The sequence below is a fragment of the Oryctolagus cuniculus genome, chromosome 10, assembly GCF_051225735.1.
Source record: "Oryctolagus cuniculus isolate XC-2025 breed Fujian yellow rabbit chromosome 10, ASM5122573v1, whole genome shotgun sequence".
NCBI classification, from domain to species: Eukaryota; Metazoa; Chordata; class Mammalia; order Lagomorpha; family Leporidae; genus Oryctolagus; species Oryctolagus cuniculus.
In genome coordinates, this window is record NC_142876.1 from 102,539,831 (window position 1) to 102,552,812 (window position 12,982).

Sequence of the window (12,982 nt, forward strand, 5' to 3'; positions counted from 1 at the left end):
TAGTTGAACCTACAACTCAAATGCTTTCCTTTAGGTAACCATTGTGGGTGGTTTTTTTTTTTTTTTTTCTTTTTTTTTCTTTTTAAGGCTTACCTATTTGAGAGACAGAATTAGAAAGGGAGAGACAAAGATCTTCCATCTACCAACCAGTTCACTCTCCAGATTGCTGCAGCAATTGGAGCTGGGCCAATCTGGAGCCAGGAGCTTCTTCCAGGTCTCCCACATGGTTGCAGGGGCCCCAGGACATGGGCCATCTTTACTGCTTTCCCACACCGTTAACAGAGAGCTGGATTGGAAGTGGAGTAGCCAGGACTCAACCGGTACCCATGTGTGATGCCAGCACCACAGATAGAGGCTTAATCTACTGTGGCACAGAGCCGGTCCCATCCATTGTGATTTTTGTTTTTGTTTTTTAAAATTTGACAGATAGAGTTATAGACCGGTCCGAAGCCAGGAGTCACGTGCTTCTTCCTGGTCTCCCATGTGTGTGCAGGGGCCCAAGGTCTTGGGCCATCCTTCACTGCCCTCCCAGGCCACAGCAGAGAGCTGGACTAGAAGAAGAGCAAGCGGGACTAGAACCCGGTGCCCATATGGGATGTCAGTACCGCAGGTGGAGGATTAGCCAAGTGAGAGCCACGGTGCCAGCTCCCATCCATTGTGTTTTTTGTTTTTGTTTTTCTTTTGACAGCCAGAGTGGACAGTGAGACAGAGAGAGAGACAGAGAGAAAGGTCTTCCTTTGCCGTTGGTTCACCCTCCAATGGCCGGCACACTGCGGCCGGCGCACTGCACTGATCTAAAGCCAGGAGCCAGGTGCTTCTCCTGGTCTCCCAGGGGGTGCAGGGCCCAAGGACTTGGGCCATCCTCCACTGCACTCCCTGGCCACAGCAGGGAGCTGGCCTGGAAGAGGGGCAACCGGGACAGAATCCGGCGCCCCGACCGGGACTAGAACCCGGTGTGCTGGCGCCACTAGGTGGAGGATTAGCCTATTGAGCCGTGGCGCTGGCCCCCATTGTGTTTTAATATTTGACATTTAGTTCTTCCATCTGCTGCTTCACTCTTCAAATAGCTGCAATGACCAGCTTGGAGTTTCTTCTGGGTTTCCTTCGTGGGTATAGGGGCCCAGGCACTTAGACCATCCTCTGCTGCCTTCACAGGTGCAATATAAGAGAGCTGGATCAGAAATGGAGCAGCAGGGACTTGAACCAGCACCCATATGGAATGCCCATGCTGCAGGCTATGGCCCAATCTGCTGTGCCACAGCACCGGCCCTGATCACTGCTTTTGACTATCACTGCAAATATCAACGTAATAAAAAAAAAAAACCAGTAATATGTCACTGTAATTAAGAACATTGACCTGTACTCTTCCTAAAAGAGCCTGGTGCTTATTGGGTCACCAGACCACACTTTGAAATTCTGTGAGCCTGTTGACATTTTTGTTTCTGTACTGCTTCAATTTGGTCTCTTTTTTCTTAAAAACATTTATTTATTTATTTATATTTGATAGGTAGAGTTATAGAAAGAGAGAGAGACAGAGAGAAAGGTCTTCCTTCTGTTGGTTCATTCCCCTAATGGCTGCTACGGCTGGCGCTACCCCGATCCGAAGCAGGAGCCAGGTGCTTCCTCCCGGTCTCCCATGCGGGTGCAGGGACCCAAGCACTTGGGCCATCCTCCACTGCTTTTCCAGGCCACAGCAGAGACTGAAAAAGGATCAACCGGGACTAGTACCCAGTGCCCCAACTGGGACTAGAACCTGGGGTGCCGGCGCTGCAGGCAGAGGATTAGCTAAGTGAGCCAAGGCGCCAGCCTTATTTGCTTATTTAAAAGACTTGGAGAGGTCAAGGCAGAGAGAGATTTTATATCCGCTCGTTCACTCCCTACATTGCTGCAATGGTTAGGACTGGGCCAGGAGTAAGACAGGAGTTTCATCCTGGTCTCCATGTGGGTGCAGAGGCCTGAGTACTTAGGCCATTTTCTGCTTTTCCCAGGCCATTAACAGGGAGCTGCTAGGACCTGAATCAGCACCATATAGAATGCTGGCTGTGGAGATGGTGGATTAAGTTCCTGTGCCACAACTCTAGCTCCCAGTTTCATTTCTTAAGTTGGTCAAATAGTTGTTGCTGTATTTTTTTTTTTTTACAAGATTTGGTGGTGCATTAAGTTATTTCCTTTACTTTTTTATATTCCTCTTCTACTTTTCAAATTCTCTCACCTCTTTATTTCTATTTGCCTCATGACCAAAATTCAAAATTATTTCTTCCTGTTGTTGGGTTCCTTCCCCATTTTAACTTACTATCTTCTGCCCATTCAGTATCAGTGATATGTAGACAGGTTCTTTCTGACATACTCTGTATTGTTTCCAAACTGTTTTGTGCAGCCGCATCTGCCATGGTTGAATAAATCAAAAGAGTAGTAGTGTTTGTGTGTGTAAGGGAATATTCCATGCTTTTGTCTTGCTGTTTTTCAAATATGCAGTCTAGGGAGAAATTTAGTTGTATAGAAGTGGTTGGAAACAGCAATTCTTTGTCTTGCTTTTTGGTGCTCAAAGTTTTATCTATTTAAGATGATGTACATGCAAAATGAGGTAAGAATGAGTGTGACGTACTGTTTACCCTAACATATCCAAGATGACCTCAGCACCCTTGCACAGTAGTACCTTTTCTTTGCTGCAGGTGCAATCTTTGCATTGGTTATTTCTTTCATCCATATAATTGAGTCAGCAGGTGTTGTCTGCATTAACACAAAGAGAAATAAAAGGTTTTCACAAAGGATTGTTTACCATTACCATCTTCTATTTATATAGTCTATTCAGAGCAACTAATAGAAGAGGAAAGATTTTCTGTCGATATATAACTAAATACGAATTTCCATTTTCCATTGTTAAATGGATCAATGCAGTTTAATGTTTGTATAATGTTTAATGTTTCATAACATTTTCTTGGACATATATACCACGTAGGCTGCTTTACAAATACTTCTCATTGTTCTTGAGACTTTTTTTTTCCCCAATTGTTCTTCCTTTATATTTTTTAGTAAAGATTACATTTATTTCAAAGGCAGAGTTAGAGAGAGGGAGATTTCCATCTACTGGTTTACTTCTCATGTGGCAGCATCAGCAGGGCTGGGTCAGGCTGAAGCCAGGTGCTTGGAACTCCATCCAGGTCTCTAACGGGGTGCAGAGGCCCAAGTGTTTGGGCTGTCTTCTGCTTTTTCAGCTGCATTAGCCAGGGAGCTGATGGGAAGAGGGGGCAGCCAGGACTCAAGCTAGTATGCATGTGGGATGCCGGTGTTGTAGGTGGTTGCTTAATTAACCTGCTGCACCACAATGCCAGACAGAAGACCATCCATTTTTATTTATTTATTTTAAAAAATTTTGTTTTCATCTTACTTGACCCTCAAAAGGATTCCAGCCACTGATTCATTTTACAAATGCCCATAACAAGTGGGGCTGCTCCAGTTGAATCCAGGATGCTAGAACTCAACCAGTGTCTTTCTCAAGAGTGGCAGGAACCCAAGTACTTGAGCCATCATTGACTACATCTCAGGATGTTCATCATCAGCAAGCTAGAATTTGGTAGGCTGGGATATGAATTTAGGGCTTGTCAATTTGGAATCTGGGGATCCCGAGCAGTTTCTTAACTGATACACGAAATGCCTGCCCTACTTATATTTATTTATTTATTTTTAAAGATTTATTTTATTTATTTCAAAGGCTCAGTTACCAAGGGTCTGGTGGAGAGACAGAGAGATCAATCTGTTTTTCTTCTGCTAATTCACTCCCGAAATGGCTACAATGGCCAGGGCTGGGCCAGACTGAAGCCAGAAGCTTCTTCTGGATCTCCCATGTGGGTGCTGGGACCCAAGCACTTGGGCTATCTTCAACGGCCTTTCCAGGCCCTTAGCAGAGAGCTAAATCAGACGTGCAGCAGCCGAGGCTCAAACCGGCACTCATATTGGAGGCTGGCATCGCAGGTGGCAGCTTTACCCATTATACTACAACACCAGGTCTACCACTGTTTTTTTAATAACTATTTGAGGGGCTGGCGCTGTGGCACAGGGGGTTTAACACCCTGGCCTGAAGCACCACCATCCCATATGGGCACCAGTTCGAGACCTGGCTGCTCCACTTGCAATCCAGCTCTCTGCTACGGCCTGGGAAAGTAGTAGAAGATGGCCCAAGTGCTTGGGCCCCTGCACCCACATGGGAGACCAAGAAGAAGCTCCTGGCTCCTGGCTTCAGTTCAGCACAGCTCCGGCCTTTGCAACCATTTGGGGAGTCAACCCACAGAAGGAAGACCTTTCTCCCTGTATCCCCCTCTCACACTGTTACTCTACCTCTCAAATAAATAAATAAAGTCTTCTAAAAAATATTGGTTGATGAGATCTTTTAATGTACAGTTCTTGTGTGGACTCTGCAAGTTAATAACTTTAATCACGTTTACTTCATTTTCTTATTACAAGTATTGGAGGCATAGTTTCAATTTGTCAGATAACTAAGAATGAAAGAATGCAGTTTGAAATGATCTATTCCAAAAATGAAGGATTAATGTAAGATTCTATATTAACTTTTTATTGCTATTTTTAAAGATTATTTATTTGAAAGGCAGAGAAAGAGGTCTTCCATTTGCTGGTTCACTCCCGTCAAAGCATGTAGCCTGTGAACTAGGAGTTACTATGCCATTTAAGACACTCAAGGCCCACATTGAAGTCTTTGGCTGTGATACTTGGCAACTTACTCCAGCCTAGCTAGTGCTGACCCTAAGAGGTAAAATTGATGGCCAAAGTCATTGGGTTCCTGCCACCCACATTAGGAAACCTGGATTGTGTACTGGCTTCTGTTGTGTTGTTTTCTGGAGGAACCAGCCAGTTTGAGCCCTGGCTATTCTGCTTCCTGCTGATGTACTTGGGAAGGCAATGGAGGATCACACAGCACTTGAGTCTCTGCCACCCCTGTGGGAGATCTGGATGGAGTTCTGGACTCCTGACTTTGGCCTGGACCAGTCTAGTTGTTGTTACCATTTAGGGAGTCAGCTAAGGGGTGGAAGTTCCCACTCTTTATGTCCTTCTTTCCCCCGACCTGTGGGGAGCAACTCGGACTAGACTAAGTTACTGGAATTAAGACTTATTCTGTGCATCTGCTCTCCCACAATATGGCGCTGAGAGAGAGACCAAACAACTTCTCCACAGCTGCCTCTTGCCAATTTGACTGATGAGCTGCAGGAGCTGATCCTGCTCCTGATTGGAGGAGAGCAGCGTGCTCGGCGTGTGGGTAGCTTAGCATGGATTGGTGGAAGAGGACTATAAAGGAGGAGAGAGACAACATGCACCAGGAACATCCAGATAACATCTGAGCAGCCCCCAAGAGAGCCGGCCGGCGGTGTGCCGCTCCTCCGTGGAAGTGGGGAAAGTGGCAGGGGGAGCCGCCCCTCCACGGAAGTGGAGGGGTTGGTAGCCAACCCTGGAAGGACCAGCAGCAAACCCTGGAAGGGCCGAGCAGACAAAAGAACAGCACAGGGTCCTGTGTCGTTCCTCCGTGAATGGGGGAGCAACACCACCCTCCGCCTGTGGAATGAATCAATAAATCTTTTGCTTTTTTAGAGATTTATTTTTTATTTGAGAGGCATCCTCTGGTTCACTCCCCAGATGGCTGCAACGGCTGGAGCTGGGCTGATCCGAAGTCAGAAGTCAGGAGATTCTTCCAGGTCTTCGATGTGGGTGCAGGGTCCCAAAGACTTGGGCCCTCTTCTAGTGCTTTCGTAGGCCATAACAGAGCTGGATCCTAAGTGAAACAGCTGGGATTCCAACTGGCGCCCATTTGGGATGCCAGCACTGCAAGTGGTGACTTTACGTGATAAGCCGTAACACCGGCCCTGAATAAATCTCTAAAATGCTAAACAACGAGTTTTCAGATGTCTTACCTGAAAATGCCTCATTAGTCTCAGATAGAATGAAAGGCTAAGTCGGTCCTGAAGCATTTTCAGATTGCATTGATTATGTCAGGGAGCCCTAATGGAGGAAATATTGGTGCTGGCTCCATTTCACAGTATTTAGGGGATTTTTTTTTTTAGAAAGTGGCTATCACCGTTCCTTTCATAGGTAGTGCTGATTACAGTGTTTTTCATGGTCATTTGTTATTGCCCCTGAGCTTGAGACAACTAAGACTTGAGTGCATACTTGCTGGTTTTCCATTGTTAACTTGGGTTTTATCCCATATTCTTTGCTGTCTTGGGCCATGTACTTTTTTTACCCTTAGACAATTAGGGAGTATAAAATACTATTCTTTGAAATAAAATCCATGTTGTTTACATTTGTACGTTATGAAAATGACTTCTTTTTTTCATGTTGGCTGAATTACAGAGATCATAGCTCTAGACAGTGCACAGTAATTAGCAACAAAGGTTTTCTTGTAGTACACATGCACTTGACATACTTTTCCTTGAACAGCAATACCGGAAATCATCCTATGTAATTTTTATTTGTTTTTTAATTGTTTGTGAAATTAGAAGGTTTTATTGGGGATAGGGCATCCATCAGAGTGGAAGAAGGGATAGGGAGAACGAAAGCGAGGTTGCATGGTTGAATGAAGAAAATACACCTGGGCAGGCCAGGCCAGCGGCTCAACAGAGCAGAGGGCTGAGCATGCGAGACTCTCAGTTTTTAAGGGAGTCTGTTTATGCACCCCCCCTCCCCCAGGACAAAGGTTGGGGAGTCCTAGCACAAGGGTTTGTTAGGTAAAAATTGGTAAATTTCTCCCCAGGTTTGCTGATGCCAAGCAGAGTAGAGAGGCTTCCCTTAGGGCCTCTGTGAAGGTTTTATTGCCCCATGTTAGCAGGTCAGGTAACCCATTTGGTCTGAGGAGAAAGAATTCTCCTGGAAGCTTTCCTTGGGGGAAGGCCTGGGACCCCCTGGAAGGTTATCAGGGTTGGGGCCAGCACTGTGGCATAGTCGGTAAAGCTGCTGCCTGCAGTGCTGGCATCCCACATGGGTGCCAGTTCAAGTCCCAGCTGCTCCACTTCTGATCCAGCTCTCTGCCATGACCTGGGAAAGCAGTAGAAAATCTTCCATTTGCCGGTTCACGTCCTTATGGCCCCAACAGCCAGGACTGAGCCAGACCTACACCAGATGCCAGGAATCCCTTCCAGGTTCCCGCGTACTTGGGCCATCCTCTGCTTTCCTAAGCACATTAGCAGTTAGTTGGATTGAAAGCATAGCAGCTGGGAGTCAAACTAGCACTCTGATGAGAAATGCTGGCATCTCAGATGGTGGCTTAACCTGCTACAGTATAACACAGGCCCCATCATATTGTTTTTAAACAGTGTATTATATTTATTCCTATGTATTTCATTTTCATGGATATTTTAAACATTTAAAATATTCCACTTCTGTATATATAGTTGTTTTCCTATTGATCTTTTATCATTTAAGTATCTCAGATGTTCTATTAAATTTTCTGTAGCTCTCATAGAATTTTCTTTATAATTATGTCTTTATTAGTAAAAGACGTTTTGCATTATTAAGAGAAAGAAAAAACTAAATCACAGTCATAGGCTTTTGATGTTGTTACATATTACTACTTGTTCCCTTATACTAAAGCTCCTGGTTGTTGTGTTTTTTGTTTTTTGTTTTTTTTTTTTTTTTCCCCCTCCCCTCTATTTTAGGCTCTGGAGATGTATAAAGATGATTGGAACAAAGTGTCGGAACATGTTGGAAGTCGCACTCAGGATGAGTGCATTCTTCACTTTTTGAGGCTTCCCATTGAAGACCCATATCTTGAAAATTCAGATGCTTCTCTTGGTCCTCTGGCCTATCAGCCTGTTCCCTTCAGTCAGTCAGGAAATCCAGTCATGAGTACTGTTGCTTTTTTGGCATCTGTGGTGGACCCTCGTGTGGCATCTGCTGCAGCAAAAGCAGCTTTGGGTATGGACTTTCTAAGCCATTTCTCTTGTAGATAGAAACTCACTTTATCTTAAATTTAAATGTTTTTATCTTTGCACTCAGATTTTGCTTATACAAACATCAGAAAAATCAGACTGGACCCAATCAAATAACATGTGTTTTATAAAAGACATAATAAAGGAAACAATCTAAATACAGTAATTTTTAAATTAAGGACTTTAAGAATTGGTGGGATATAAAGTTATTTGTATGGTATATTTCGTGACGCATTTTAAATTTGATATAACCAACAAAGAAAGTCATTTAATATAGAGCCTTCTTGTACCATGCATCTCTTCCTGGTTTTATGGTTCTTTAGTCCTTGCTGTTTCTTTGATCATCAGTCTATAGAGAGCCAAGATTTAGGTGAAATTTGAACTATAATTTTGGTTATTGTTTAGAAATTCAGACACCTCTTTTGCTCATGTAGGAAGATACTATGGCATTTAGGGAAAAAGCCTAGAATCATAGAATTTCTTTACTATTAACCTTTATTTTGTCTGGCCTTCTTTTTTTGCTAGTAAAGCTACTGAGAACCCAAGGTGGTCACTATATATCCTAGGTGATAATATTTTGTCCCGTTTCCTGTTGCTTTTACCTTGAAGTAGATATTTGTTCAAAATGAGATTATTTTTCTGTTTTTATTCTTGTATCAGAGGAATTTTCTCGGGTGCGGGAGGAAGTACCGCTGGAATTGGTTGAAGCTCATGTCAAAAAAGTACAAGAAGCAGCACGAGTCTCTGGGAAGGTGGATCCCACCTATGGCTTGGAAAGCAGCTGTATTGCAGGCACGGGGCCCGATGAGCCAGAGAAGCTTGGTGAGTCACCACTGTACCCAGGGACAGGGGTAATGTGTTTGCATTCCCTTTTCAGCTTACTCGGGCTTGCTCACATGTGAGTAAGATGATGAATATCTTACTTAACTGTTAAGTTCAGTATAAGAGTTTTTCCCTTCATTTCCTTTGTGGTGGCCAGAACTCAAAAATTATTTCATGTCTGATGGCTAGTTTTAGATGTTGATTTTTAGCACATGGAGATAAGAGTATCAGAAGGACTATTTTGGTTTATCTTAATTTATATGTTGTTGAATGGGTTGAAATTCATTACTTTTGTTTGTTTTTTTAACTGAGGTAAAACTCTTAGGATATAAATTCCTGATTTTAACCATCTAAAGGTATATAATCCAGTAATCTGTAGTATATTCACATTTTGTATATCCAGCACTTTTGCCTGAATCCATAATATTTTCATCACTTCAAAAGGAAATCCCCAAACCATTAAGCATTCACTCCCCTTGTTCTTCTCAGCCCTGGTAACCACTGATCTATTGCTATATCTATGGACTTGCCTGTCCTAAACATTTCATATGTGACCTTTGTTACTGGTTGCTTTAACCTAGTATAATATTTTCAAGGCTTATCCATATGTGGCTTAAGTTACCTCATTCTTTCTGTGCTGAGTAATACTCCTTTGTGTGTGTATACCACACTTAAATCATTGGCTCATGGACATTGCATTGTTTCTACTTTTATCCTATTATTAATGATGGTACTATGAACATTTGTATAAGAAGATTTTCAGTGAATGAAGGTTTTCCATTTCTCTTGGGTTGTTGAGTCATGGTAATTCTGTGTTTAAATTTTTGAGAAACTGCCAAAGTGTCCCCATAGTGGCAAACCTATTTTACATTCTCACCATTGCAATATCTTCACATTTTTAAAAAAACATAGTGAACCTCTTGATTTGAAATGATCTCTGTTTGTAGTTTTTAAAAATCTGCATTGATCTGTTGACCATCTTTTCAAGCTTATTGATCCTTTGTATCTCTTGTTTGGAAAATGTCTATTCAGATCCTTATCCATTTTTAAAAAGTAGATATTATTCCCTAGAGCAGTTTAAGGTCCGTACAAAAATTGAATTGTTAGAAAGTACAGAATTACCATATTCTCCCTGGCTACCACACAGTTTTTCTCTTGGTATTCTGCAAAAGTGGTACATTGGTTACGGTCAGTGAACTTCTGAAGACATTATCACACAAGGTCTATTGTTTATTTTAGGGTTCACTCTTTACTTCTGTTACATGGATTTAATCCCATAATGAGCACATTAGCAGGAGGGGAGCAAGGACTCAAACATAGGCATTGTAATTTCATATGTAGGTATCCCAAGCAGTGTCTTTAACCACCATGCCATTCTCTTGCTTGACTTGCTAAAAGTATGCTTAGGAGTCCATTGAATCTATGCATCAAGTTTGGAAGAACTGACATCTTGAAAATATAGAATCGTGTTATCTGTAAACATAGAATATTATTTTATTTATTCTTTGATTACTTTCACCAATGTTTTTTAGTTTTCCTCATAATGCTTTTGATAGATTTATACCTATATATTTCCTCGCTTGGATGTTAATAACAGAGTATTGTGTGTGCATGTATGTTTTTTAAATAATTTATTTATTTCATTATTTACTTTTTAAAGATTTACTTATTTGAAAGGCAGAGTTGCAGAGAGTAAGACAGAGAGAGAGAGAGATCTTCTGTTTGCTGGTTCAGTCCCCAAATGGCTGCAATGGCTGGGCTTGGCCAGAGTGAAGCTAGGAGCCTGGAGCTTTTTCCAGGTTTCCTGCCTGGGTATGGGGCCCAAGGACGTGGGCCATCTTCTGCTGCTTTCCCAGGCATATTAGCAGGGAGCTACATTGGAAATGGAGCAACTGATTCTCAAGCTGGCACCCCTAAGACTTGCTGGCATTGCAGGCAGAGGAATAACCTGCTGCGGCTACAACTCTAGCCTTTGTTTTGTTGTTCTGAGCTCTTTATATATCCTGGATATTAATCCTGTATAAGCTGTATAGTTTGTAAATATTTTCTCCCATTCTGTCAGTTGCCTCTTTGCTGAGTGTTTCCTTTGCAGTGCAGAAGCTTCTTACATTGCTGTAATCCCATTTGTGTATTTTTTTGTTTCATTGCCTTTGTTTACAGGGTCTTTTCCAAGAAGTCTTTGTTTATGCCAATGTCTTTGAGGCCCAGACCTACCTATCTCTTCACATGGGGTACCATCATAAGGGAAGTGTGAAACTCCTTGGGAAGGCACCCTGTTGACTTCCATTACTTAGCTGGCCTGGGAGGAAACCTGGCCGGGTACAGGCAGGTGGCATCTTTAACGGGAAATTTACTGTTCTGCCTGCAATGTTATTGTCCCTACTTGGCTGTCCCCTCAGTAGCCTTGGTTACTCTGGAAGCTGGGCCGAGTGAAGGACCCTTCAGCTTGCAGCCAGCGAGATCTGTGGCTCTGACCTGGGCATCCTTTGACTCGAAGGCAGTTCCATTTCTGGGTGATCCGACTCTTGGCTGGCAGAGCTGCCAGGGCTCTTCATAAACTGACTTCTGCTGAAGCCCTGGCTTACCACATTGAAAGCCACTCAGTGGACTGGCCTGTTGGGTCTCTTTGAGGGCAGATCACCGTACAGAGCCACCTTTAATAGGCTTGCCACCTATCTTTACATTGCTTCTGATCACAGCACCATTTTTTGAAGAGACTGTCCTTACTCCAGGGATTGATTTTAGATCTTTCGTCAAAATGAGTTGCTTATAGATGTGTGTATTAATTTCTGAGATTTTTATTCAGTTTCATTGGTCTACATGTCTATTTTTGTGCCAGTACCAGGCTGTTTTGATTATATTTGCTCTGTAGTATGTCCTGAAGTCTGATATTATGATGCCTCTGGCTTTGTTTTTGTTGTTATAGATTGCTTTAGCTATTTGGGGTCTCTTAGGTTTCCCCAGGAATTTTGGCATTGTTTGTTTCTAGACCTTAGAGGAATGTGCTTGATGTTTTAGTTGGAATAGCATTGAATTTGTTGTGTGTTAGAGGAATGTGCTTGATGTTTTAGTTGGAATAGCATTGAATTTGTTGTGTGTTTTTTTTTGGGGGGGGGGGGGAGGGAATAGCATTGAATTTGTAACTTGCTTTGGGTAGTATGGACGTTTTCATGATATTAATTCTTCCAACCCAAGAACATGGATGATTTTCCTTTTTTTTTTTTTTTTTTTTGACAGGCAGAGTAGATAGAGAGAGAGAGAAAGGTCTTCCTTTTGCCATTGGTTCACCCTCCAATGGCCGCTGTGGCCAGCGCGCTGCGGCTGGTGCATCGTGCTGATCCGAAGCCAGGAGCCAGGTGCTTTTCCTGGTCTCCCATGGGGTGCAGGGCCCAAGCACTTGGGCCATCCTCCACTGCACTCCCTGGCCACAGCAGAGAGCTGGCCTGGAAGAGCGGCAACCAGGACAGAATCCAGCGCCCGACTGGGACTAGAACCCAGTGTGCCGGCGCCGCAAGGCGGAGGATTAGCCTATTGAGCCACGGCGCTGGCCTCCATTTTTTCTGTGTGTGTGTCTTCTATTTCTATAGTGTTTCATAATTTTCATTGTAGAGTTCCTTGGTTAAACTTATTTTAAGATATTGAAATTTTTTGTAGCTGTTGTAAATAGTACTGATCTTTGAAGTTCATTTTCATCCATGATAATGGTTTTGTATACAAAGACTATATACTTTTGTGTATGTTGATTTTAAAAATTAAAAATGTTCAATACTTCAGACAAGTCATGCTTGGAGAGGATGTATCATTTTTCTGTATACATTGTTGGATTTTATTCTTTCATATTGTTAAGAAAGATAGTGATGTGTAATTTTTTTTAACTTTTTTTTTGAAAGGTTTAGAGAGAGGCAGAGAGAGAAACAGAGAGGTCCTCCATCCACTGGTTCCCTCCTCAGTTGGCTTCAATGGCTAGGGTTGGACCAAGCCAGAGCAAGGAGTTTCATCCGGGTCTCCCACATGGCTGCAGGGGCATCTTCCACTGTTAGTGCCCAAAAGGTTTGCTGGCACTGCAAGTGGTGGCTTTACCTGCTACACCACAGCCCCAGCCCATGTAATTTTTCTTTTAATGCTCTCCCTGATTTTGGAATTCAGACAGTCCTGGCTAATTAGAATGAGTTAGGAGGTTTTCTTCTACTGGAGGAAATCATAGAGTTGTTTTTGCAAAGAATTTTTAA

The 12,982-nt window shown here is 42.8% G+C and overlaps 1 protein-coding gene across 3 annotated transcripts in view; it reads left to right on the forward strand.

Moving 5' to 3' along the window:
* Nucleotides 1-12,982, forward strand: part of SMARCC1 (SWI/SNF related BAF chromatin remodeling complex subunit C1) — a 167,772-nt gene that overhangs the window by 86,198 nt on the left and 68,592 nt on the right. For all 3 annotated transcript variants that reach the window (XM_089306388.1, XM_051852494.3, XM_089306387.1), the window contains 2 exons: nucleotides 7,659-7,917; nucleotides 8,592-8,753. In XM_089306388.1, coding sequence (XP_089162514.1) covers nucleotides 7,659-7,917; nucleotides 8,592-8,753 — 421 coding nt within the window. The remainder of the gene's footprint in view (nucleotides 1-7,658; nucleotides 7,918-8,591; nucleotides 8,754-12,982) is intronic.